General features: G+C 55.4%; 1 protein-coding gene across 18 annotated transcripts in view; it reads right to left on the bottom strand.

Annotated features, from left to right (window-relative positions):
- The window catches only part of TCF4 (transcription factor 4), a 142,727-nt gene that overhangs the window by 70,113 nt on the left and 45,538 nt on the right, over positions 1–27,076 (bottom strand). For all 18 annotated transcript variants that reach the window (XM_032096019.1, XM_032096026.1, XM_032096020.1 and 15 more), the window contains one exon: positions 6,183–6,247. In XM_032096019.1, coding sequence (XP_031951910.1) covers positions 6,183–6,247 — 65 coding nt within the window. Of the gene's footprint in view, positions 1–6,182; positions 6,248–27,076 lie in introns of those variants that run through there.

The raw sequence follows: 27,076 nt of genomic DNA, 5'->3' as shown, positions 1-27,076 counted from the left end.
GAATAACGAGACAAAGAATTAGAGCTGGAGAGGGAGAAGATGCACAAAACCCATCCAGATGGGAATGAAATTATCCCTCCTGGAAAAGCCAAATGCCGTTCCTGCCGCAGAGCTCGGCTTTCGCTGTTTAGAGGAAAATTATGTGGAGCTCACTTCCGCGCCCGCCTGGGATGGAGGAGGCTCCGCACAAAACGCGGGATATTCTCCCTCCCTTTGTTCTGGGAACAGGTGCCACGGAAGTGCTGCACTGCCCTGCTAAAATCAAGCCCCATTCAAGGGCCTGCAACCCGAAATCCAAAGGCACGGACCAGGGAAAAATCCCTCGGGGAACAGGGAATTCTCTTTTCCCTGCCGGATTTTTTTGGGGTGTTGATCCGGTCCCGAAGCCAGGCGGGAGGAAAGCGGGATGAGCTGGGAAGGGATGAAGCCACTTTCCCGAAGGATTGCCAGGGCTTTGGGCTCGGAGCGTCCCTGGGATTCCCTTCTCCCGGAGAAGCCGCGCTCCGGAGGGAGCAGGAGCTCCCGGCCTTTCCCCGTCTCCCGTCTCACACAGACCCGTTGGCAACCATTCCCTTTGGACGGGCATTCCTCACGGATTATCCCGCGTTTGTTTGTCACATCCTGGGAGCTGCTGCCGCCCTTTAGCCGGCACATCCCGCTCTTTCCCAAGCCGCCGCTCAATTAAAATTCCTGCCATTCTGCGGGATCAAAGCTCCTTCCCGGGATTATTCCCGGTCGGACGCTCCGGCTTTCCCTGCCCTGCTTTGTTCCCCCTGCTCCGGCCGGGAATGCGGGTTGGGATGCGGCCATCCCGCCGTTCCCACCGAGCCGGCTGCTCCCGCTCTCCCGGCGCCCTTAATGAGGGCTTTTCCCAGGAAAACCGGCAGGCCGGGATGCGGGCGCTCCGTGCCCGGCCAGGTGCCCACCTGAATGAGCAGAGCGGCTCCCAGTGCCAAGCTGCTCCCAGCCTGCGTGGCTCTCCCGCTTTTCCCGAGCAAATTCCCGACCAAGGCAACGGGAATTGGGCGGAATGGCAGCTAAGCCCCCGTTCTGATCATCACCATCATCTTCATTCCGGGTGGAATAAAGCCCCGAACGAACGAGAGGGAATTTTATTTCCCAGCCCTTTTCCCACGTCTCCTTCTCTCCTTCCGGATCCGGGATTTCCCCTCCTCATCCCAACTGCTCCTCAATTCCTGAATTTTCCCACTTAAATCACGGCAGATCCAGGGCTGAACCATTCCTTGGATATTTCCTTCTGGGATTCCAATCCTCTGCTTTTCAATTCTCATCCCGAATCTCCAGCTCTTCCCAATATGGGGATTCCTACCAATCCTTGGGATTTTTGGGAATGTGGCAGCTCTCTCCCAAAATCTCCTGTGGCATTTCCACCCAGTATTGTCCCTGATCCCCCGTGGAAATTCCAACCCTTCCCTATTTTCCACGTGGTTTCCCTTCCCATCCAGCCCCAGCTGCTAAAATCACTGCGGAAAATCGGGAGCTGTGGAGGGAAAATGGAATTTTCTCCCTGAGATCCAATTTTCCCCTGGAATTGGCATTTTTGGGAAGGGCTCCATGGAGGAAAAGAGACCAACTTGACGCCCTTTGTTCTGTTTGCTCCGTTCCAGGACAAACCATTTGGGGATTTATTCCCTGCCTCCGGAGCTCAGCCCTCGATCCTTGCATTCCAGTCTTTCCCACGGAAAACCAAGGAATATCCCATCATTGTTCACCTCCTGCATGAATGAATGCACTCCCAAATCCCGGAGAAGCCATGGAATGACGGGGGGAAAACATGGATTGGAATGGATGGAGAAAAAAACTCATCCCCATTTTTGTCAGGATGAGGAATTATGGGATATCCTGGTATCCCTGTTCTCCACAGGGATATTCCCAGGCCAGGCTGAGGTTCTGAACATCTGGAAATTCCCATATTCCCAATTTTTCAGCCTTTTCCAAGCCGGTACCAGGATGGGACAGAGGGAGGACTAAGGACAGGCAGAAAGGAATATTTTGGGAATATTTCTCCTGGAAAAATCCACCAGAACCCTGTTGGATTTGGCACTTCAAGGTGAGCTAAGGATGCTCCACCCAGGACTTGCTTCCCTGGCAAATTATTCCCACAAATCCCGGAAAAAGAGCCCTGCTCCCTGAAGGAGTTCCGAGTTTTCCGGCGGAAAACTTCGGCTCCAAGGGCCTCACAACAAAAATCCCAGCTCCAGCTGGCTCCGGGCTGGAATATCCTGCCACGGCTCCATCCTAAAAAGGGACTTCCTGGCGCAATTCCCGATTTTAGGGATGGAGTTGGTGGAATGGGCAAACACAGGGAAAGCTCGGCGGAGGTGACGGCGTTTTCCGGGAATTCCGCCATTAGGACTTCGGAGAGACCAAAGGCACTTCCAGGCCAAAATGCTCCAAGGATTTCTGTTCGTCCTTTTCCCGTTCCTCATCTGGGAAGACAAAGAGCCTTTCCCAAAGGCCTCTGGAAAACTCCAGCTTGAGCAGCTGGAAGAGCCGACCTGTGGCTGCCGTTCCCAAGTCCCGTTCAGTTTTGAGGGAATGTTCCATCCCAACGAAGGCCACTGGCGGTATTCCCAACGGGAATTGCCTTTTTGTGCCTCCCTTTGGAGTTCCCTGGGCTGCTCTTCCCAAGCTCTTCCCGCACAGCTCCACTGGGGAAGCGCTGAATCCCGAGGCAGCGGATAAAGTGCAAAGCCGCGGTAATTCCGGGGAAAACCACAAAGCTGGGATCACCTGGAGCCTGAGACGGGACAACAAACGAGTTCAAATCCATGGATATGGGAAGAGGGAAAGCTGAGATTTTCCAGCTGCCACAGAGAAAATATGGGATGCTCCCGGGAGGAGGCCCGATCCCAGCAGCAGCAACACGGCCGGAAATCAGGGAATCATGGAATGCTGGGCTTGGAGGGCCCTTAAGGATCATCCCCTCCCACGGGCAAGGACTCCCTCCCCCATCCCGGGTTATCCACGGCCGCCCTGGAAAAGCGGTGCCTGCGCACCCTCAGAGCCAGGAATTCTGGGAACATCCCACCCAAATCCCCTCTCCCAGCCCGCTGCTGTCCCTCCAGCCCTGTCCCAAGCCCTGCTCCCGAGGCATCTGTGCCATTGGATCTCCGGGATACCAGCAGGTGCCACACGCCCCTACAGCGTGGCAGGGAGCAGAGGGCTCCATATGCGCTCCGGGATGCGGGGAAGAACCGCTGCCCAATTCCCGGTGCTGCCAGGACAGCAGAGCGGGCGCCCGCTCCGGCTCCACATGGAGCTTCTCACAAGTTTTCCAAAGCTGGGCTGGGAATCAATCATTTCGGGAAGCGCATCCAAGACTGGTCAGCGCGGAATCAACTCCCACGAGTGATTGATTTGAGGTGGACGCGCACGCCGGGAAGGGAACGGGCGGCGCTCGGGGCCAATTCGCACTTCCCCAGGCTTCCCAAGGCTGCCGGAGCGGGAGCGGGAGCCAGCGGGGCACTGCTCAGGGCACCACCAACGGCCCCGGTCCTGGGGGGTGTTCCAGCCCGGCCTGAAACGCTCCCAGGGATCCTCAGAGCTCTGCCCACCACTCCCAGCCAGGAATTCCTTCCCGATGGGAAGGAAAAGGAAGGATCCCAGGGGAGCTCAGAGCGCCTGGCAGGGCCTGAAGGGGCTTCAGGAGAGCTGCAGAGGGACTGCACGGAGGGATGGGACACAGGGAATGGCTTCCCAGTGCCAGAGGGGATACGGGGAAGGAATTCCTGGCTGGGAGGGTGGGGAGGGGCTGGGACAGAATTCCCAGAGCAGCTGTGGCTGCCCCTGGATCCCTGGCAGTGTCCCAGGCCAGGCTGGGATAACCGGGGACAGTGGGGAAGGTGTCCCTGCCATGGCACAGGGTGGAACTGGATGATCCTTAAATCCCTTCCACCCCAAATCCTTTGGGATGTTCCCACCTCTCCATCCCTCCCTGTCACGTGTGCCACCAGAAGGGTTCTTGTTTTAGGCGGGCTCAGCCCAGAACTTAGTCCCAGTTTTTATTATTCCCAGCAGGAATAGCCGGGGATTCACATCCTCGTCCATTCCCTGCAATCTCTCCTTGTCCAAAGGAACTGCTCCTTTGTTTTTGGAGCCAGGAAGCACTGGGATAAATCATGGAACCATTGGAGCACGGCTGGAGCGGCTCCTCCCAAGGAAAACCTCCCAGAGCTCCGCGGTGATGCCAGGCCGGAGCGACGGCCAAGGGCAGCTCCAGCACTGGGAATACTGGGAAGGAATTCCTGGCTGGCACAGGATGGCTGGGGAAGCTGTGGCTGCCCCGTCCCTTAGGTTTAAGAAGTGTTTAAATCCTAACAACACCGTCCCACAATTCCTGTACGGACAAATCCGTCAGGGAACGGCTCGGGTGGGAAAGGATGTTAATGATCATCTCACCCCATATCCCTTCCCCTATCCCAAGCTGCTCCAAAGCCCCATCTGACCCCACTTTGGGACGGACTCCGAAGGCACCTAAATCCCATTATTCCACGCCTTTGGGTCCCTTTTGCACGAGAAGGCAGCAGGAATGACGATCCTTACAGGAATTTTGCCGAGTTACTGGACGAAAGGAAAGTTCCCAGGGAATTCTCAACCCGAGAACGGAATGAATCCCGCGTCCCCAATCCTCGGGAACGGCAGCGCTGCGGGAGGAGCCGCTGGAATTTTCCCGGCCAGGTAGAATTCCAAGAAAGGCCTGTTTTCCTGCAGCGCCGCCATGGCAGATGTGGCTCGATTATGAGCAGGAGACTCCCGGGAATTGCTGCCTGGATCCCGCCATCCATCAGCAGCTGTTGGGAGGGAAGGGAAGGGAAGGGATGGAGCGGCACTCGCGCCTTCCGGAGTGTGGGAAGGGTTCCTGGGATAACGGGCAGGGAACGGGATAACTCCCAAAGAAATGGGGTTTTGTTCTGGTGCTGCTCCCAGCGTTTACTCCATCCCTGGAATGTTCCAGGCTGGGCTTGGAGTAACCTGGGATAAAGGGAAGTGGCCCTGCCCCTTCCAAGTGATTCCATGACTCCTCCAGAATTCCAAGGCTGGGAAGAACATGACCTGGAAATGGCCTCTCCTTGGCAGGGAGCAGCTCCCATCCTTCCTTCAGGCTTTTCCACAGGGCGTGCGAGCACGCCTCAGGATCCAGCACCGCTGGAATCCGGCATGGCTCCTCTTGGAAGAGCCCTCTGAGCCCACCCCAGCCCCGCTGCCCGTGTCCCCAGGGGCCACATCCACCCCTTCTGGGAACAATTCCGGCGATTCCGACTCCGTGCCATTCCGGTGGGAAGGGCCGCACTCCTGCTTCCACCAGGACCTCCCAAATTCCTCCCATTCCCACCTCGTTCCCCACGGAACGTTCCAAATCCCCGCACTGCACCGGCATGGCCTCCATCCCCACATTCCCGAAAAACAGCCGGGACGGAGCGCTTCCCTTTCCCACAGGGAAATGCTCTGTGTCCCGCCTCTGCCTTGGGATCATTCCTGGCACGTGCGACGCCTGGAGAGCTGGGAATGTTAGGAACCGATCCCATTGCCGGGACAGTTTTCCGAAGCACGGGCACGGGAAGGGAGGAGCAGAAGGAACGAAGGGCCGTGATTAATGCCGCTCCTGGAACGAGCGAGGAAAGTGTCTCTCTAAAAACTCAATTGTCTGCGAACAAAGCACAGAATTTGGCCACGGATGGCGTTTTTAGGCTCGGGATTTCTCCGGAGACTTCCCAAGATGCAAATTCCGAGTGCGGGGAGGCAGAGGCACAAGCGCTCCACCTTTGTATTCCGCTGGCATTTTATTCTTTCATTCAAGTCCTCCCCTTCTCCGAGCTCCGGCGCGCTTCCCTCGGGAAGGCTTCGCCGTTAGCCTGCTGGCCTTGACTTCCCGCCAACAACAATTCCCAAACAAAAAGGGACAACAAATCACATTTCCACAGCCATTCCCACCCCTCGCTGCAACCCCGAGCCCATCCCGCACATCCCGGGAAAAGCCAGGTCTTGGGCGCCGCCATCCCACGCTCAGGGCTCACTCTTCCCACGGCAGTCGGGATTGCGGGAATGCCGCGCCGGACGCAAAGGGCAGCAGCTCCCAGCGGCGCTGAGGTCAGCCCTAGGAGCTGCATCCCGGCAGGAAAAGCTCGGGAAGAGGCCGTTTCCGCGGGATTGGCACTTACCTGGTGGCAGCCCTGCAAGTTGGAATCTCGGCCATATGAGGAGTACGAGCCTCGTTCTGTTTTACCTGGGAATGAAGGAAAAGGGCAGATAAATGCATGGATCACGGATACGGAGCTTTTCCAAGCTTTTTATCTGCTGGTCATCCCTCGTTCCCAAGGCCGGCTCCATGGATAAACTGGGCCCGGCTGACCCTGGGATGCAGGGAAGCACAGAAAGGGGTTAGCGATTTCCCTGGAAATAATGCCCTCATCCTGGCTGTGCTTCCTGGAAGTGGCATTCCATGGAATTCCAGGGGCTGGGTGAAGGTGGGAGCTGCACCCTCCATGTCCCAGCTTCCAGCCTCACCCAGGAGCTGCTGGGAATGTGCTTCCCTGCTCTCTCCCGGGAAGAGCTGAGCAACTGACACCTGCGAAGGAGACCCAGATTGGGAACGGGGAATTTGCCACCGAGGCCGGGAGCTGACCGGGGATCTCAGGCCTGGTTTCGTCCCTCTCAGCTTTCCCAGGAAGCTCGTGAGGCTCCCATGGCTGAGCCTGGCCGCTGGCAGCAGCCGTGCCGTCGTTGCAGAGGGAAGAAAGGGAATTTTTGGGACTGAATGGGTGAAGCGAAGGAGGGAAGAGGAGGTTTGTGCCGAGCATTAAGTCATGGCTGAGCAGCACCGCCCCACGTGCTCCCAGACAAAGAGCAGTCAAGAGGGCTGATCCCAAACATATTGCCAGGGAAAGACCACCCTTCTGGAGAGGAGAAGCTCGGCAAGAGGGGGGGAGGCACGGCAGAAATCCCTCCGAAAATTCCCGGCTTTCCGACAGGCCGCGGCACAAAAGGCGCTCGGCAGCACCAGCAAGAGGGAGCAGCTGCTGCCCGAGCTCCCCGGCGATGCCAGGGCCGCTCCACACCCAGCTCGGTATTCCCAGTCCCATCCCAGTGCCAGGCAGGAGCCACAGCGAGGCGGCTTGTCAGACAAAGGAGGCCGCAGTTCGGTTAATCGTTCCCAAAAAGTGCCCACATCCCACATTCCACAATTGGAACATCCATCTCCCAGGCTGGAGTGACACAGTTGGTTTGTTCCCAGTGCTTGGGAATCGCAAATTCCTTCTCCTCATCCCAACTGGAGCCCCCGGAGCTTTTGTCTCCCCATTGTTTCGCACATGAACCTCCAAGATAGATTTGCAATTCACGGGGCACGGCAGGAACTTTGGGAAGCGCTTGGATCCGGTGATCCCAAACCCATGGATCGCCCTCAGCCTGGCAACACTGGAAACAATTCCAGACTGACACCACGAGGCAATTTCAGCTGGGAATCGACGGGCAAGAGAACACGCCTGGAAGGGCATGTGCCACCTCCCAGCACCCCGAGAGGGCCGGGAAGGAGGAGGAGGGAAGCTGGGGGGAAGCTGGGGGGAAGCGGCTCCCCCAGGAAAAGCAGGGACGAGGGAAGCGGGTCGGAGCCGGCAGCCGGGGCGCTCCGAGCAGCCCCGCGCTCCCGCCCGCGCTCCGGAAGCTCCTTTGCCATCGGCTCAGGCTCGGCTTAATTTCAGTTGTGAAAAAATATTTATCCCGATACAAAAATAAACCCCCTGCAAATTACAAGTTGTCAGGGATCAGATCCACTCCTATTTGTGTGGGGGAGGAATCGGGAACAGCGGAGACATGAATCATTCCCAGTAATTTGAGTGTTTCCATGACATCAATGGGCACTCGGCCAGGACTCTGTCGAAGTCTGTGAGGTACCAAAGCGGCTCCGCAGCCAGCGGGAGATTGACTTTTTTTTTTTTAGGATTATGCTCCTTGGAAAAGATTGCATCTCCAGCATCCACTTTTCCCACCGAGCCCGTGGCTCCTGAGCTCCCGAGGGAGTTTTTCCTCGGATTTCTGCGCCCCAGAAATCCGTCGGGAACGAACCCCGTGAATTTGGGGGAAACTCAAGGAATGGTTAAACCCCGGCCCCGCAGAGATTGTCACCGTCACCAGAAGGATAAAATCATCCCCCGTCCTTCTCCACACCTCAGGAGGGGGGGACACCTTCTCCCTACATTCCCTAAATTACCCATTTCGAAGGAACTCCGTTCCCGATGCCGCTTCCCTGCCTCCCATCCTCGGGCACATCCCCAGCCCCCGACGCGATCGGTGGGAGCAGCCGCGAGGAGCGGCTCTTTAAGCACCTATTTGTGCTGCCAAAGAAAGGCTTCTCCCGACTTCCCGCATTTCCCGTGGATTCGGCGGCTTAACAACGCCATTCCCGGCCATTTCCCAGGGCTAGGCAAAGCTCAAGGTTCTCCCTCCTCGAGATTTTTCTCTGGAAGGTTTCAAAAGAGAAAAAAAAACCCCAAGGAGAGAGCGCGGCTCCGGCGCCGCCGCTTCCCGCCGCATCCACTGCGGAATTTTCGAGCCAAGCCTCCGGAGCGGTCGGGAATGCGGCAGCCGCTGCGGATATTTTTTGGCACAAAGACAACGGTGGCAGTGCCAAGCCCCATGGCTAAAACTCCTCCGAAGAGGCAGGAGGGGAGCATTCCGCGCTCCGCTCCCTTCCCGCGCGGAGCGGCCGCGGCCGCCTTTTCCGAGGGAAAAGTCCCCGCTGGAATATTGCGCTGGGGGAGGCCGGGAAAGAGGAGGGGGGAGAATAGAGGGGAAGAAGAGGGACAGCCTTGGCAGGGATCGTTTCCAACGGGCCGCTCCTCGCCGGCCCTTGCCGTGGCTTTGGGAACAAAGCTCCGTGGCCGGAGCTGCCCGGCACAGGGAATGACTTTGGAGGCTGCGGCTGGGCTTTGGGGAAGGCAGGGAGAGCTTGGGAAGCGGGAAGAGCGCGTGGGGAAATACCGGGATCTGCAGTGAACGGCCACAATGCCAATCACGGGAGAGACAAAGGAGCAACTCCGCGCAGCTCCCGTTTTCCTGGCATTTCAGCTCCCTGCTCTCCGAACACCTGCAGGAAAAAATCCCCCTCCCTCCCCAAATATTCCCTCCATGCTTTATTTAACGGCCAGGAATCCGCGCAGGAGGAAGCCATGGAGGAGTTGGGAAAATTAATCAGGAAATTTCAGCAACTTCCAAAGGATAAATGCGAGGGATCCCGTTCCCCTGCTCGTTCCCTGCCCCGGGGAAAGGGCACCTTGGCGGTTTTTGGGAAGCAGAAGGAGACGGATGAGGCAGAGGAAAGGAAGGGAAATTATTCCCGTCAATTCTTTTAATTCGGTTTTTCCTTGGATTTCGTATTTAAACGTTTTTTTAAGGGACGAACCCAACGGGAGTATTTTAATTCCAGTTCTGCACGCCCGATCTTTGGGTCTGGGGCTTGCTCAGACCGAGGGAAACTCGGCTGGGGACAGCAGAAATGATCAGGAATTGGGATTTTAATAGCTCCCAATTTCCAGCCGTCCTTTTGCTTCAATCCATGATTTAATTCCAGGTTTTTGTGGTAATTAAGGATTGTCCGACGGGAAGGAGCCCGACATGCTCCCCGTTAAGGACAAAAGAAATGACAAATTTTAGGACAAATTAAAGGAGAATTCCCAAACCAAGCCGGGAACGAGGAGCACAAAGCTGGAGAACATTTGGGATCGAGCAAGGGAAGAGGCTGAACTTCCCAAATCCCAACTAATACACACACCGGTGATCCCGGCTGGAGCAGCAGGAACCCTTTCACTCGGCCGCCATCCCGACCTCTGCATCCCAAATTTTCTTCCAGTTGGGTTGCAGGGGAAAGGGAAGGTGGAAGGGCTCCGAAGCCCAATCTGCCGGCACCGGGATCGGCTCCCTGGATTATCCATTAAAAAACAGGGCTTTTTTTTCCCTTGGAGCTCCCAAAATGCCTCGTTTCAGCTGAGAGATCCAGCTAAAATTCATAGGGAATTATCAATTATCCAAGGAAAACCTCATGGAAATAAATGAGGATTTTCTCCCAAATATGAGCACCTCAGTGGGGGGAAAATAAATCTCTTTTAAAATATCAAATATTTATTTGTGTCCCTGCTTTCTCCACGGACAACATCCCGAGGTTTTCCTGGGAAAGATGGAATGAAAAATCTCCTGTCCACCTTCCCATCGGAGCAGGCAGCAGAGCGCTCCTGTATTTTTGCAGAACTTTGGAATATTCTGTTCTTCAGAAGAGAAAGGAAAAAAAAAAAGGAGAGGGCAAAGGGGGGGAAAAAGAGGGAACAAAAAAACCAGGGGAAACAAGGGAAATAAGCAGGAGGGGGAATTTTCTGCCTCCCGACTGCGGGAGCAGATCCCTGGCACCAGGAGCAGCTGGCGGGGAGCTCATCCCCTTTGTGCTCCGCTCGCCTTCCGAGCACTCCGGCGGCTCCCGGGCGGCTCCCGCGGGCACCGAGCTGGCACGGGGACAAGCAGCCCTGGGCAGCGGCCCCACGGAGCCCAGGTGTTCCTGCTACAGCTAAGCCGGGCTCAGCCAAGCCGGGCCTGAGCCGCGCCGGCCACCCAAACGCTGCCCATGCCGACGTGGCCCCAAAATCCCAGTTTTTCTCCGCGTTTTCCATCACAAAGGAGCTCATCCCTGGGAACAGAGGGCTCGTGGTAATGAGCTGGTGCTGCTTTGTGCTCCACGGCAAGGCCCGACAACAAACCCAGGAGGGATCCGGGCCGTTTCGGGCCACGCAATCGGACACGCCGCTGGCCAGGAGCCGTCGCATCCACAAACCAGGCACAAAGCTCGGGAAAACACTCATCCCGGCAACCTGAAGGGAAACCGGGCTCGAGACCTTGCGGCCAGGGTCGAGGCAGGAAACAGGGATGGGAATGGAAGGGACGTTCCGACGGCACGGCAAGGCAGGGATCAGCTCCCCGCGGTGCCACCAAACGCCAAGGGAACGAAGGCCGGGAGCCCCTCGGAAAACAAAGCTCCGGAGCTCGGCCCACGGGAAGCAGGGCAAGGTGGGGCGGAAGCGGGCCCTCGCCAGGAAAGGCGAATTCCCAAAGGTGCCGGAGCTCTTCCCGATGCACGCTGCATGCAGGTATCCCTGCCAGGCTCCGCGGGGCACCGGGAGCGCTGCCTGTGGAGCTGGGGAAGGGACGGCACCCACCGGCACTGCCCACGCCACCCTCACCCCCCGAGAACTCGGCCCCTGAACCGGGGCATCCAAAGGGAAAGATTCCAGGAAGCTGCCCCGTGCGTCACCGCTCCATAGGCAGCGGCACAATCCGTAACATTCCAGGGATTAATAAGCTGGATATCGAATCCACGCGCTAATTGCGAGCGGAATAATAAACTTCCCTAATTAAATTAGGGATTTATGGAAACAAAACGCCCGTTTCTTCCCAGGCTGAGGGAAGAATATGGATATTTAACGAGGGGAGGAAGCCGGGAAATTCCTTGGAGCCGTGGGATGCTCCCAGGGCCCGAGGCCACGCGGAGATGCAGTGATGGGAAGAAGTTTGGGAGACGACCCCTCGTTTGCAGCGATTCCATGAGCATCTTTCGGGTCCTTTGGAATTTCAGGCTCCGGGAGATAACGAGTGAACAGCCTGAACACCTGGAATATTGTTGGGAGAGGAGCAAAATCTCCCATGAAACAAGGGATTGTGCTTCACCCTGTTCTTGGAAAACAATGGGGAAAGGGGCTGGGGAGGGAAAAGGGCCACTGGAAAACGGAATCAAAGGGAAATCCGAGGCGCTGGTGAATAGGGGAGGATTAAAGTCACAAAAAGGAACAAGATTCCCACAAAATCTCAGATAAGAGCGCGCTGTAATCGCGCTCCGGCCCGCGGGAATATCCAGGGATTGGATGGATATCGCTCTATCCCAAGCGAGCCTCCGAGCGGGATTTGGAACGGAACCAGCCCATGGGGTGATCCCTCCTGGTCTGTTCCCATCTTCATCGTGGAGCTGGAAAGCTGGGATTCCACCAGCATCGCTTCCAACCGAGGCAGACAAGGATCCGAAGCCATGGGATCCAAAGGGGAGGACACAAAGCCACGCCGGACACGGATAAGGAGATCCAGAGCCTACGGGAGCAGATTTGGGATCAACGGACACCTGGACACAACATCCTGGAACATCCATTCCCAAAGGGACCGACACTCTGAGGAATCTGGGATGGGACAGAAGGAGCAGGGACCTTTCCCATGGAAGATTCCAGGAGGTGGGAATGAGGTGCTCCTTCAGGTCCCTTCCAACCAAAGCATTCCCAGATTCCAGGATTCCGTGGCACCAGGGATGGCAGCACCAGCGTCACCCATTAGGTATTCCTAGAAAACCACAGCCGACCCTTCCACGGAGATTAAAGGCTCCGTTAGTAATTCCTGCCCAAGATCCATTTATCCCACATATTCCTCATCCCATAAAATCCCAGCTCAAAACATGGATTTTTGTTCTCATTTTGGGTTCAACAAAACCTACTTCGGACCCTTTGGATCTTCTGAGGGGACACAACAAACTCCAAGGTTCCCAGAGGATGGGAAAACAGTGGGAATTCTGGGGCTAATGCCAAATACTCCAGAATTCCCTATTATCCCCCATCAGCAGTTCCAGCAGAGGGCATGCACACCTGCAGGAGAAATGACACTTCCCGAATATTCCAGGATCTTTGTGGCCTGAGAACCCACGCCAAGTCCACACACGCTCTCCAACACCTCTGGAACAAGGACAAAACATTCCAATTCCTCGGTGAATACATCGCACCTGGAAGGAATGTTATGCCGAGGAGCAAAATCCATGGAATCCTGGAATCGTCTGGGTTGGAAGGAACCTTAAGGCAGGGCAGGAACCTTAAGGCAGGAACACCTCCTGCTATCCCAGGCTGCTCCAAGCCCTGTCCACAAGAAGCCAGGGAGATGCTCCCAGGGCTGAAGCCGGGCTGGGAGAGCTGGGAATGTTCACCTGGAGAAGGGGAGGATCCAGGGAGAGCTCTGAGCCCCTGGCAGGGCCTAAAGGGGCTCCAGGAGAGCTGCAGAGGGACTGGGGACAAGGCCTGGAGGGACAGGACACAGGGAATGGCTTCAAATCGGCAAAGGGGAGATCAGGATGGGATATGGGGAAGGAATTCCTGGCTGGGAGGGTGAGGAGGAGCTGGAATGGAATTCCCAGAGCAGCTGTGGCTGCCCCTGGATCCCTGGCAGTGTCCCAGGCCAGGCTGGGATAACCTGGGACAGCGGGAGGTGTCCCTCCCACGGCAGGGGGTGGCCGTAGATGATCCTTCAGCTCCATTCCCCCCCCAGAGCATTCCAGGATTCCCTGAAGCCCACGGAGGCGCATCCAGCGCCTCTTCCAGCCCGCGCCGGGAAGCACGCGGGAGCGGGAAGGCCGAGGCTCTCTCCTCTCCCTCCCGTGCTCATCGCGGCCGATGTGAGCGGATCTGACGCGCAGCCGGCCGGGGTCAGCGCCGCGGATAACGCCCGGGAAAATTCCACGGCATCTAGGTCGCTGCCCGCGGGGGAAAGGAGCGCGCGCCTCCTCCGCCCGTCTCCATCCCAATCCTTCATCCCGCAGCCCGCAGCTCCGAGCACGATGCAAGAAAGGAGCCGAACGCTCCGAGCGAAAATCTGCTTCCAGGACAATCCATTATCCCTGACAAGTTAAATGTTCCATGGGAGACCATATGGCACCGGAGCAGGGCCGGCGCTGCGGCGGCGAGCTCGGCAAATGCATCACAATTACGGACCTGACGGGAGACCCCGCTGCCCGTGTCTGCCACAGCCCCTTCCTGCCCCTCCCGGGAACCCTCTGCCCCCCAAAATCAGGGACTGAAGTCGCGCCGGACTCCGGCTCAAGGCGTTTTTATGCCCAGAAATGCGCTAAATCTGGGATATTCCTCACATGGAGAACAGCGATCTTGGAGCAACATGGGACAGCAGAACGTGTCCCTTCCCACGGCATGGGGTTGGAGCTGGATGATCCTTTGGATACTTCCAAGCCAAACCATTCCATGGCTCCACTCTTGGAGACCAAGGAAAACAGCGAGGTGACGAAAAAGAAGGAAACGCCCCCAAAGGCGCGGGATGAGTTCCACAGGAATGTCACCCCCAGTCCCCACTCCCGAACCCTCGGGATGAGTTCCACAGGAATGTCACCCCCAGTCCCCACTCCCGAACCCTCGGGATGAGTTCCACAGGAATGTCACCCCCAGTCCCCACTCCCGAACCCTCGGGATGAGTTCCACAGGAATGTCACCCCCAGTCCCCACTCCCGAACCCTCGGGATGAGTTCCACAGGAATGGGGAGGTGTTTCCCTATGGAGCCTCCCCAGCACCTCTGTGTCCGTGGGTTTGACCAGAGAATTCCTACATGGAAAGAGAATGGCACTGCTGATCCCAAAGATCTCCACCTTCCAGATCCATGACTTCCTATGGAAGCAATGCTGGAGCCCCAGGCATTCCCAGGAGCCTGAATCCATCCAATCCTGGGTATTGATGAGGCTTTCCCAACGCCTGCTCCGCAGGGACTGGGAATACCGGATTCCCCACCCCTATGGAGATGGATCCTGACTGCCATTGATAACAAATGGGCCAATTAGAAGGGAAAAATATGCAAATGAGCTGTCCCTAATGAGGTTCTGCAATGATTTGGTGCTGAAAACAGGAGCTGGTGCTGCCAGAATTCCTTGTGGAAAAGCTCTTCCATGGAAAAGGATGGAAGGACTTCCATAAAGCTGTTCAGGAGCAATTTCCCACCATTTTTAGGGCCTGGAGCCGGGAATTCCCCAAATTTCTCGTGCCAGGATCCCCTTCCAGGGATGTGCCACACGACCGGGAAGGCTCGGGGGAATACTGGGAATTGTTTCCTGGAGAACCAAGGTGATCCTTGGAAAAACCCAGTGTCTGCATGGCCAGCTGATGCTCTGGGATGAAAATCCAAGGCAAAACAGGGATTTCCTTCTGAATTTCAGGAAATTGGGATTTAAAAAAATCATTATTAGGAATAGGAGTGGCTTTATTAAGGAATTATTAAATATTTATTAAAAGCTTAATTAAACAATTCCTCTTCTGCCTTAAGGAATTTTTCCAGTAGGAATTTTTCCAGTTGGAATTTCGGCAGGAGCAATTTAATATCCCGAAATAAGGGATTTGTCCATTGTTATTCCTTGCAGGAAAACACGAAGGAAAACAATTCCACTGTTACTCCTCTATTCTTGGGAAGCCACATCTGGGATGCTCCGGTCACCCTTGGCTCTCCCATGGGAAAACCTCCTGGAAAACCTTCCTTGGGATGTTGCAAATGGAAGTTTCTTGCATTTTTAGCTGAGATTTCAGTGTTTCCCCCCCCAAATCTCCCAGAAATTCCGTTCCAAAGGATTTTTTGTCTCACTGGGTCCATCCCAAATAGATTATGGCTCCTGAAAAGATTCCATGGCTGAGCCTCCGGGCCAGGAAGGAAAACACTCGGAAATGGATGTTTGCTTTGTACAGGCTCCTGGAATAAACTCACTGCTCCATGATTTTCTCCCTGACTCTTCCCTGATTATCCAATGGATGCAATCCATGAGGCAGAAATGGAGGGGAAAAGAGAAATCCAGTGAAAACTGTGGAGATTCCACCATGGAATCCTGCTCCAGGATCTGATTCCCAATGCAAACGTCCGTATAAAAACCGGATCCAGGGGGCCGTGAAGGCCAGGGTTGATCTTCTGCATTTCGTCAGAAACTCAGGAATTCTGCCTGGGCGTTATTCCCAAATTCCCCGTTTTCTGAGCCCTTAGGAGAACAACAGCGCTAGGAAAGAATTTTATTTGCCCTCATCCATGATTTTAAGCAAGAGATGCTGAAAAAGGAGAAAGTTCAAAACCTTGGAATTCTTCTTATTAAAAAGTTCCGTGTTTCCCATCTAAAATCCAAGGGAGCTGGAAACAATCCGGCTCCAAGCCTGGCGTGCGGCAATTCCCAAAATTCCCCTGGATCCACGTGACGGATGGGAGGAGGGATGGGTGGAGAACCTGCCCTGGGGAAGCGTTCGGGTCCTGGAGCCGTCCCTGGCTTGGCCACAGCCCCACACTTGGGAAGGAGTTTTGGAAGGCTGGGATATTGGGAAGGAATGGGAATCTCTGCCTGCTGCTCCTGGGATGCACCACGGCCCATTCCCACCTCCCTGGTCCTTCTGGGAACGCCCCAGGGCTGGTGGAGGACGCGGAGATGGATCCCAGCGCCTCTCCCAGAAAGGCGAGCGAGAATTTGGCTCATCCCAAAAGCCCGAATGAGAAGGAGAAGAAGACAACGGTGGTGGTGTTTTGAACTTTGCCAGGCTTTGGAAAAGCCAGGGAGAATTCCCAGGGAGGCTCTGCGATCCCAGAGTCTGCCGCGATGGAGTCGGGAATGGGCTTCACCAAATCCAGCAGCAATTCTCCCACTATTTCCCTTATTTTGGATTCATTCCTTGAATCCCTTAAATTCCCTTTTCCTCCTGGAAACGATCCCTCATTTCTGACGCAGCGCTCTCGGGCCTGCTTCCGTTCCACATCCCATTGTTTCCCGTTCCCCAGCAATGAAAGGAAAGGAAAGGAAATGAAAAGCCACGGTTTCCTTCCCTCCTTCCCATGGAAAACCAGCAGAACATTCTTGGATATTTATTTAAGCTTGGTAATGTATTCCCAGGTTTTTTGGGAATAAAATCCAAATATTTCTCCCCTTATCCTGCCCCAAATTCCTCACTGGGAGCAAACAACGATGAACCGGAGCGTGTAGGGAATGTCTTGCCAGCTTCCCAAAGTCCCATTCCCCAAGAAGGAGCCACGATATATTCCAACATATTCTTTGGAAAATTGGGAATTTGCTTTTTTTTATCTCATCACCTTTTTGATCCAAATTTGGAATTTTTAAAAATGAAACAGTTTTGGGTCCAAACAAATAAATGTGGTTTTCCCTCCGTGTAGCCCTCCTCCTTTATTCCCGGTTTGTTTTGTTAACTATCCCAACATTTCCGTCGATGCCGTTTCAACACTTTTTACATCCCAGATTTTTATCGCTGAGCCCAAACCCATGGATTTGGGGAGGGGGGAGAAGCCCAAATCCCAGTTGTTCTGCAGAGAAGGGAATTAAAAAGCTCCCAGAAATGTCGGGATGAACGGATCTATTCCGATTGCTTACAGGTGCCATTACACCATCTGCCTGGGCATCCTGCCCATCCCAAAGGAAATTATCCCAAAAAATAAAACCCGAGCATTCCAACCCATCAATGCTTTTATATCGAAATATAAATCCAGCTCTAAAGTGTGAGCTACCGAAAGGCCCTAAAAAATCCAATTGTTTGGGAAGAATGGATGCTGGAAGAGCCGGTGGGCAGCGAAGAGAGGGAATTGTCCAGGAATTGTGGAATCGCTGCGGATCACACACATCCCTGGAGCAGCATCACCTTCCCACTCCCCCCCTGGATCCCGGGCTGGGGTGAACGGACACACACAGCCAGTGCCAGTGCAGGGAACTGCAATTCCAGGCTATCCGCCTTTCCTCTGGAATTGCGCTGGCACCGAGAGCTCCCCACAGTGCTCCCACGCATCCCCCGCTCCGGGCTCTCCCCCGGGGAACGGCCGGGCTGTGGCACGCACGGACACCGGGACACGGCTCCGGCCGCTGCCCCAGTCCGGAGAGGCGGAATTCCTGGAGGCCCTGTCGGAAACCGAGGGCCAGAGACAGGGATGGGAATGCCGGGATGAAGCAGCAGGAGCAGCGGGGATGGGATCCTGCTCTCTGGGCCTAGGGATCTGTCCGGGCACGAGGAACCCTTGGGTGCACAAACAACCGGGGAGAGAACGAGATGAGGCTGGGAGAGAGCAGGGGCCGGCAGCGCTCGGAGTCAAAGGGAATTGAGAGAGGGGGAAAAAGTTTTCCCGAAATTCCTGTATTCCTGCTGCCGGTGCATGGAAATCGGGGTTGTTTTTCTTGCCGGCTTTTTTTTTTTTGGGAGGGGGCCAGGGCTGGAAGGAGTTAACGGCTCCCTCCCCTTCATTTGCATCTGGTGCTTTTAGTGTGTGTGTGTGTTTTTTTCTTCCCTGAAAAAGTTGGCAGAGCCGCCGATTTTCCATAATGCAAGCATTTGGGAATTGTGAGCGGAATGAAACCGATCCAATCTCCTGACTGCGACATGAATTTTCATTAATTACAACCTTGTCAGCAAAAGCATTATCAAAGCTGAATATGAAAATGCTAATGAGTTCTCATTTGCATATTTTTCTTTGTTGGAATGTCATTAATTATTACATTTTATGATGATGAATGCAGCTGTCGAAGCTCTCCGATGCATAATTAGCCATCAGAATGCCAGGAGCCGATCAGCAGTTTTGGGGGAAAAGGGAAAAAAAACAGGGAAAAGGGAAATAATCCCCCAAATTTCCCGACGGCTTGCGCCGAATCCCCCCCAAACTTTCCGTGGCCGACGCTCCTCCCGTTCCCAGCCCGCTCCGGGGAGCGGGAGCACGGGGACGGATTTCTCCTGGGTTCATCTCAAATTATTTGGGATTTTTTTTTTTTTTGTTGCCGCTTCCACAATCGGAGCAGCTCTTAATAAAAAAAAAAATCGTTATTCCAGCTTAATTAATGCCACGCTTAATTATAACACCATGATGTCAGCGGTTTTAATTAAGCATTGGCTCGGGTACAAGAAAACTCCTCGCCGCAGTAAGAGTCGCTAGCCGAGGCTCCTGCCAGCCGGGAGCGGCCGGCCCCGAATCCTCGCGGGAGCCGCCGCTCCCCGGCCCCGGCCGTGGCCGCTTTTCGGTGGGTCCGAGCGCGGCTCCGGCTCCGGAGCGAGCGGATGGCCCGGCAGCGCCGGGAAGGGGCTGCGGCTGGAACAAACAGGCGAGGAGCGGGAGCAGATGGGCCCATTCCACATGACCAAGCCAATCAATCACAGCTGAAGGGCCCAGGTGCGGCGCAGCCGCGCAGCAACGCCCCATTTCACAGTCTGTCACACACAGCCACTCGGCCCGCCACCGCTGACCCCGCTGCCAGCCCGTCCCGCAGGACCTCAGCTGCACGCAGCTCCCTGCTCCTTCCCTTCCCTCTCCTTCCCTTCCCTTCCCTCCTTCCCTTCCCTCTCCTTCCCTTCCCTCCTTCCCTTCCCTCTCCTTCCCTTCCCTCTCCTCCCCTTCCCTCTCCTCCCCTTCCCTTCCCTCCTTCCCTTCCTTCTCCTTCCCTTCCCTCCTTCCCTTCCCTCCTTCCCTTCCCTCTCCTCTCCTTCCCTTCCCTCTCCTCTCCTTCCCTTCCCTCTCCTCTCCTTCCCTTCCCTCTCCTCCCCTTCCCTCTCCTCCCCTTCCCTTCCCTCCTTCCCTTCCTTCTCCTTCCCTTCCCTCCTTCCCTTCCCTCCTTCCCTTCCCTCCTTCCCTTCCCTCTCCTCTCCTTCCCTTCCCTCTCCTCTCCTTCCCTTCCCTCTCCTTCCCTTCCCTCTCCTCTCCTCCCCTTCCCTTCCCTCTCCTTCCCTTCCCTCCTTCTCTTCCCTCTCCTCCCCTTCCCTTCCCTCTCCTTCCCTTTCCTTCCCTTCTCTCCTCTCCTCTCCTCCCCTCCCCTCTCCTCCCCTCCCCTCTCCTCTCCTTCCCTTCTCCTTCCCTCCCTTCTCCTTCCCTTCCCTTCCCTTCCCTCTCCTCTCCTTCCCTTCCCTCTCCTTCCCTTCCCTTCCCTTCCCTTCCCTTCCCTTCCCTTCCCTTCCCTTCCCTTCCCTTCCCTTCCCTTCCCTTCCCTTCCCTTCCCTTCCCTTCCCTTCCCTTCCCTTCCCTTCCCTTCCCTTCCCTTCCCTTCCCTTCCCTTCCCTCTCCTTCCCTCTCCTTCTCCTTCCCTTCTCTATTCCCATTCCCATTCCTGCCCCGCTCCCACTGACATCTTCACAACCAGCGCTGCCACACCATGCTCAGGGCACCTCAGCCCTGGAGGTGATGCTCCAAGGTTTTCCCAAAGGCTGGCAACAGATGCCCGCTTCGGTGGGGTTCATGGAATGGTTTGGGTTCAGAGGGAGGTGAAGCTCATCCCGTTCATGCCCTGCCAGGGCAGGGACACCTTCCCCTATCCCAGGTTATCCCAGCCTGGCCTGGGACACTGCCAGGGATCCAGAGGCAGCCACAGCTGCTCTGGGAATTCTGTCCCGGCCCCTCCCCACCCTCCCAGCCAGGAATTCCTTCCCAATATCCCATCTGGCACTGGGAAGCCATTCCCTGTGTCCTGTCCCTCCAGGCCTTGTCCCCAGTCCCTCTGCAGCTCTCCTGGAGCCCCTTTAGGCCCTGCCAGGGGCTCTGAGGTTTCCTTGGATCCTCCCCTTCTCCGGGCTGGCCAATGCCAAGGAAGAGCCCGGAGCTCTGTTCCCTATGGATACCACATCCCACCTAACTTGCATCCCAAGGTGTTTTCCCCAATTCCAGGAGGAGGAACGATGGATAACCCTGACGCAGCGCTGCCTGTCTCACCTGGCTGGAATGGGAACGAATCCCAGCCACGGCACCAGCACAACCCGAGTGTCGCCTGCCACCCCAGCCCCTTCCCACCTCCTAACCAAACCCGGGAAGAGCCACAGAAATCCCACAGAAATCCGGGCAACCAGAGAGGGAAGAGCCGTGACTTGTGTCTGGAAAATGAACTGGGAGAAAGCCTTTTGGAAATTTCAGGAACACAGAAATGAAGGATCAAATCCCCTGTGGAGACTTGGGAAGGATCCCACATCCCAGTGGAATCTGGGGATACCTGCTCCCCATCCAGACACTCCAGAAAGCAACACTAAAGCTTCCCAAGTTGAAAGAAGTCCCTTTTTTCCCCCCGAATTTCCCAGTCCTTTGGAAGTTGCCTGAACGGCAACAGCTGCTGCATTAATAATATAAAGAGAAACTGGAATTTCTGAGAGGATTTGAGGAAGGCATGAAGGCACTGAGATGAAAATTCCAAGCTCGTTATGAAGCAGCCGATTTTCCCGGGAAAGCTGTGAGTTGGTTTTGTCCCACCCAGCTGGCCAGAGGTGCTGCCCAGCATCGTTTTCCCCACACATTTGCACGGCTAAGCTGCCCCTTTTTCTTGGCTCCAAAGGAATGGCGGTACGAAAAGCAGATGTGAGCGCCGGATCCTTTCAAAGGAAATTTCCCAAAGCCGAGCCCATTCCAGCTCCAGATCAAAGGCACTAAAACACCCATCTCCTCCCCCTTCCCGGATAATTACCGGGATTCGATGTCCTTTGTACGAGGTACGGCTCGCAGGGGATAAATAACCATGGGTGCGTGCTGTGCTCCCTGCGCTCCTGCTGCCTCACCTGCTGCCCAGGGACGGCACTGATCTGCATTCCGGACATCCCCGTTCCCTCGGAGCTTCCTGACACAGCTGGAGCAGCGTCCGTGTCCAGCCTGGCCTTGCACCCTGCCATCATCCAGGGGCCCAGGGTGCCCAGAGCAGCTGGGGCTGCCCCGGGATCCCTGGCAGTGTCCCAGGCCAGGCTGGACACTGGGGCTGGGAGCAGCCTGGGGCAGTGGGAGGTGCCGCTGCCCACGGCAGGGCTGGGAATGAGATGATCCCTAAGGTCTCTTCCCACCCAAACCGTGCCACAATGCTGTGGTTCTGCCGGTCCGTATCCCTGCGCGATTCCCGTGTCACGTCCAAGCCTCTCCGAGGCAGCGAGCAGTGAATCACCACTGCAGACGGGATCCCAATCCCGTAATGCCCCGCTCCACCCATCCCATCCAGCCGGAGGAGACAGATAATTATCCCTGAGGAACAGCGACGCAGGCCTGGGCTCTCTGTCCACCCACACCTGGGCTCCCTGCACCTCCCCACTGGGATTTAATCCAGTTCCACCATGGATTCTCCTGCTGACCTTGGGAAGTCACAGCTTTGCAGTCCTTCATTTAGGAAGATCCCACCGGGATCTGCCTGTGGCCATCCCATGGAGAGCAGAGGAATTTCCTTTAACAGAGTGACACCAAAGCATGAACAGGAAAATAAAGGATATTCAGGAAGGAGGGAGCAGGAAAGGAGGAATGTGCTCCATATTCCTTTGTCTTTTGTGCCTAGTTCCTCCCATCCTGAGTTCTTGCCTTCCCTGACTCCTCTGTCCTTCATTATCCTCTTTCCTGTTGTTATGCCTCGAACTGGCAAAAATTCCCGACTGCACAGGCGTGAAAACTGGCCCTGATTCCAAATATAAGCCCCGATGTAGGCCAGGGTATATTTGGCAAACACAAATCCTCGCCAGATTTACACAGCTCTAATAATAAGGTGACAAGGACCGCGGCAGGATTACGGATGCGGCCTCCCTCATCCCCACCAAGTGCCAAAGGACTTCCCTTTGACTTTGATTCAACCTTTCTGCACGGATCGCACCTCGTTAACTCCGGGGGGTAGGAAGGGGAGGAAAACGAAAGCCCCAAAAGACCGACCAAAGCTGTTCCAGGCTGGGGGAGCTTGGGATGTGCTGGTTCCCATCAGCCCTTGGATGCGGCGCTCTCGTTAAGCAGGAACACGAGTCCTCGCGGAGCATGGAAGAGGCTCTCGGTATTCCTTAGGGATTTCCAGCCCCAGCAGAGTCCGGGTTCCCACTCTGCTCTGTTCCATGCCACAGAAGCAGGTTCCTATCACCCCCTTTCGCTCCTCACCCATGGGAGAAGTCCTTTGGATGTGTTCAAAGCTCCCCAGGATCCCAGAGCCCCTCATTCCCGTCTCCATCCATGCCTGGCTGCTCTCCTGCAGTCGGGAGGAGAGGGGCATCCATCTGCCTGAGCCACACCCACAGCTGTGGGGATCCAGCCCCTGGAAGCGCTCCAGGAGCCCCTGGAAGCACTCCAGGAGCCCCTGGGATGGTGGAAGGGGTCCCTGCTCACTGCATGGGGTGGAATGGCAGAGTCCTGAAAATCCCTTCCAACCCAGGCCGTTTCAGGATTCCATGATTCATCTGGAATAATCCCATGGCCTCTCCTGCACCGCCATCTTGCTCCAAATACCTCCCCCAGCACATCTCTCCTTTCCTCCCCTTCTCCTTGCACTCTCCCTCTCCGCCCCAGGAGTTCTTTCACTCTGCACTTTAATGTGGAGCTGGTGGCTGATGACCTCAAAGCCTTTTTCCAACCTGACCAATTCCATGAGTCCCTCCTGGAAGCGTTACCACAAACGTGGCAGTGGAACTGATGATCTTTAAGATCCCTTCCAACCCAAATTCTATAAATAAATAAATTCGAGGAATAGCAAATTTTTAGGGTTTTTAGAACCGGACAGAGCCATGGCCAAGTCCAGGGCTCTGCCTTGAGGACTCTCCTGCCCGGATCCACCAAAGCTGGATTTGATATTCCCTCTTTTTAAGTGCAGCTTGTTCCTCTCGTTCTGTCTCCTCAGCAAATCCCATTACATGATAGAGGAAAAATGTGGCCTGGGAGGAGGGAACGAGCGGAGCTTCAAAGCCGAGTCCTTCCCAACATTCTCCAGGTGTGCGCCACATGGGCCGGCCCTGGAATCGCAGCCGCTCGGGGGGCGATGACAGCTCTGCAGAGCGGGATCAAAACCATTCCACATGGAAAAAAATATCAAAGTCGGGCGAAGAAGCCTTCTGCCAGGCAAGGAGCGGGAAGCCAATCCCACAAATCCGAGTGGGAAGGACGGGGTGGTTAAACGGGGAGAGGCAGCTGGGGCTGCCACGCATCGCTAACGTTTATGGGCCCACAAAGCACATCCCGAATATCCCAGCTTCCCAGCGGGACGGGGCAGCAAGGGAACTCCCGGCCCAACCTGAGCCCAAGAACACTCAGGCTGCGGGAGCCGAGAGCTCTGGGCTGATCAAAGCTCTGGTTCTGTTCCGCACAAAGAATGCCACACCGAATTCCAGGGGAATTCTAAAAATGTGCTCGGGAGAAGCTCAAAGATCATGGAATGGTTTGGGTGGGAAGGGACTTTGAAGCTTGTTTTGTTCCATGCCCTTGCCATGGCAGGGACACCTTCCACTATCCCAGGTTATCCCAGCCTGGCCTTGGACACTGCCAGAGATCCAGGGGCATCCTGTGCCAGGGCCTCGCCACCCTCACAGGGAACAATTCCTTCCCAATATCCCATCCATCCCTGCCCTCTGGCACTGGGAAGCCATTCCCTGGGTCCTGTCCCTCCAGGCCTTGGCCCCAGTCCCTCTGCAGCTCTCCTGGAGCCCCTTTAGGCCCTGCAAGGGGCTCTGAGCTCTCCCTGGAGCCTTCCCTCCTCTGGGCTGAGCATTCCCAGTTCTCCCAGCCCGGCTGCAGCCCTGGAGCAGCTCCGTGGCCTCCTCTGGACTGGCTCCAGCAGCTCCACGTCCTTGTGCTGTAGTGGGCTCCAGAGCTGGACACGGTGCTCCAGCCGGGAATACACCGTATCTGGGAAACCATTTGGAAAAATTCACCGGCTGTTTGCTGAGCCTGAGGGTTCCCTCAGAGGAAAATTCCTCCTGCCCCGTGCGAGCTGTTGCTTATGGATGGCCCCAAACCCAGTCTCCCACCCAGCAGCCTGAATTCCTTGTTGGAAAAGACATTTTAGAGGAGTTTGGGAACAAAGGCTGCCGCCAGGGCTGTCCCTGTGGAAACTGAGGGCACTGAGGATGGGCAGGAGTTGGACAGTTGGATGTTTTCCCCATACACACGACACAGACCTTTTTTTCTTTACTTAGGAATTCTGGGATGGCTCCTCTCTGGTTTAATCTGTGCGCTGATGTTCTCACCCACCGTGTGATCACCCAGTCTGGAATAATCCCTATTTCCTTCAATATTTCTTGCCTCTCTCCTGGGAAATTTAGAGCCGATTCTGGCATCTGTTCCCCGTCCTCTTTTGTGAACACTGAGGCGAAAAATCCATTTATTTTTTAGCAGTGCCTACATCATCTGTCAATAAATTCCCCTTTCCGGCTCTAAGAGGTCCTAAAATTCCCTGTCCTGGCCTCCTCCTCTTTCTGCATCGTCGTGATTGTTTATCTTCACCTCGGGCCTGCTCCTGCTTTTCCCTTTGCTTCCCTTCCCCGAATCCGGCGTTTTACATCTTTTATTCCCCGTTTCCTTCCTTGCCTTTCATTTTTAATCCAGCCCGTTCCTCCTGGATAATTCCCACAAATACAAAGAGAGATACAAACACACACGCCGGCAAAACTGGAGTATTTTGTTGTCAGCCTAATTTCTTCTTCCTCCTCACACTGAATCACCACGTTCGCTTCCCAGAATATCCCTCTTTTTTCGGACTAGGGAATATTCAGACCGCAGCTGCACAGTAAAAGTTTGCGGGAGAAAGGAATAAATGGGAATACTCTGATTTCAGTTAGGAAGGAATATAATCTAATTAAAGTCCTGCTGGTTCCTGTTAAACCCGTGCTCCGGAGCTTTTTATTTCGCATGGTCCCGGGATCAAAGCCCGGCCCCAGTCCCGGCTGCCTCGTCTGGTGTGAGAACCGGTGCTGTCCCTAATTCCGACCATATGGCGAGAGGGATCTGCTGGCATGAGGCTGGGGAGAATTCCCGTGCCCTCCCGTCAGCCCCGTTTTATCCTCCCCACCGGAGCTCCTTCCCGTCGGATCTCATCTCCTCCGTGCCTCCGACCCAACGCGGCCGAGGGAAGAGCGCTTCCCCAAAAAGCCGCCAGGCGGGAATTAAAACCTGAACTCCAAAAATCCAGAGGACTTTTTGCTTCCAGACAAGGGAGAGGAAGGCTCACCTTTTGTCCTGGATGGAGAGGGAAAAGCCCGGAGGGGATGCCGAGAGTTTTAAGCACGGCCTAAAGCGCAGCCGGCACTAAGGCTCAGCCCCCCCGGGCCCTGGCACCGGCAGCTCCGGCTCTTTTTCCAGCACAATCCAGCCAAAGCTCCCCCAAAAAGTTGATTTTATTTATCTAACTCCTCCTTTAATTCCCCATCTCTCCATGCTGGGAAGTTCAGACTTCAGGGCTGGGCTGCGAATGCTTATTAATTAAACTCGGCTTTGTTGGACACTCTGGGCTTTAACTAAGAGCATAACAAACCCTTTGTTTTTCCCTGCTTAACGGAGCGTGACTGCCTATGGAAATGACCCACTAATTCACCAAATTTGTTTTGTTTCCCAGATTTTCCCACATGTCCATTTTCCAGCTGTAATGCAAATCTCCGCCCGCAGCCGGTCGTGTCCCCCCGAAGAGCGTCGGGACCTCGAGGTGATGCACAGTCATTAAGGGGCTGCAGCCACTGCAGCCACAACAACTCCAGCCAGAAAACCCCAAAAGGCAGGAATTCATTTCTAAACCCTCCTTTTGGGAGTGCTTTTAACTTGGTTTGCATTTTTTGTGTTGCCTTTTTTTTAAGTCGTTCTTTCGGATCGTGGAACCGTTTTTGTTGGAAGGGACTTTAAAAGTTCATCTTATTCCAACCCCTTCCCACTTCCCAAATGCAATAGATCTACAAATGGAGTCCTTTGCTCTTCAGGAATATTTTCAGGAAGTCACTTCCAGGTTTCTCTCAATACCCAAACAGTTGGGAGCTCAAAATTCCCTCTGCCCCCAGCCTCAGCTCAGCTGGAGAACAGCAACAAAAGCTCCTAGGAAAGCCAAGCTCCAATAATCCCTGGAAAAGGCAGGAGCTTGTTAACTGCTGGATTTTACTGGGAAAGCTGCTTCCCTACGCAGGAGATAGAGACATTGGAGCGTGGAGAGAGCACTGGAGCCTAGAGAGAGCACTGGAGCCTGGAGAGAGCACTGGAGCCTAGAAATCAGAGCATTTCTGGGTCGCTGAGAAGGCAGAGCCGGGCTACAGGCAGGAGCCTGGGATCATGGCAGGAGCCTGGGATTATGGGCAGGAGTCTGGGATCATGGCAGGAGCCTGGGATTATGGGCAGGAGCCTGGGATCAACGCAGGAGTCTGGGATTATGGGCAGGAGCCTGGGATTATGGCAGGAGCCTGGGATCAACGCAGGAGCCTGGGATCATGGCAGGAGCCTGGGATTATGGGCAGGAGCCTGGGATCAACGCAGGAGTCTGGGATTATGGGCAGGAGCCTGGGATCAACGCAGGAGTCTGGGATTATGGGCAGG

The sequence above is a fragment of the Corvus moneduloides genome, chromosome Z (genome assembly GCF_009650955.1).
Source record: "Corvus moneduloides isolate bCorMon1 chromosome Z, bCorMon1.pri, whole genome shotgun sequence".
NCBI classification, from domain to species: Eukaryota; Metazoa; Chordata; class Aves; order Passeriformes; family Corvidae; genus Corvus; species Corvus moneduloides.
Note: the sequence above shows the minus strand (reverse complement) of the source record. Positions and strands in the feature narration are given on the sequence as shown.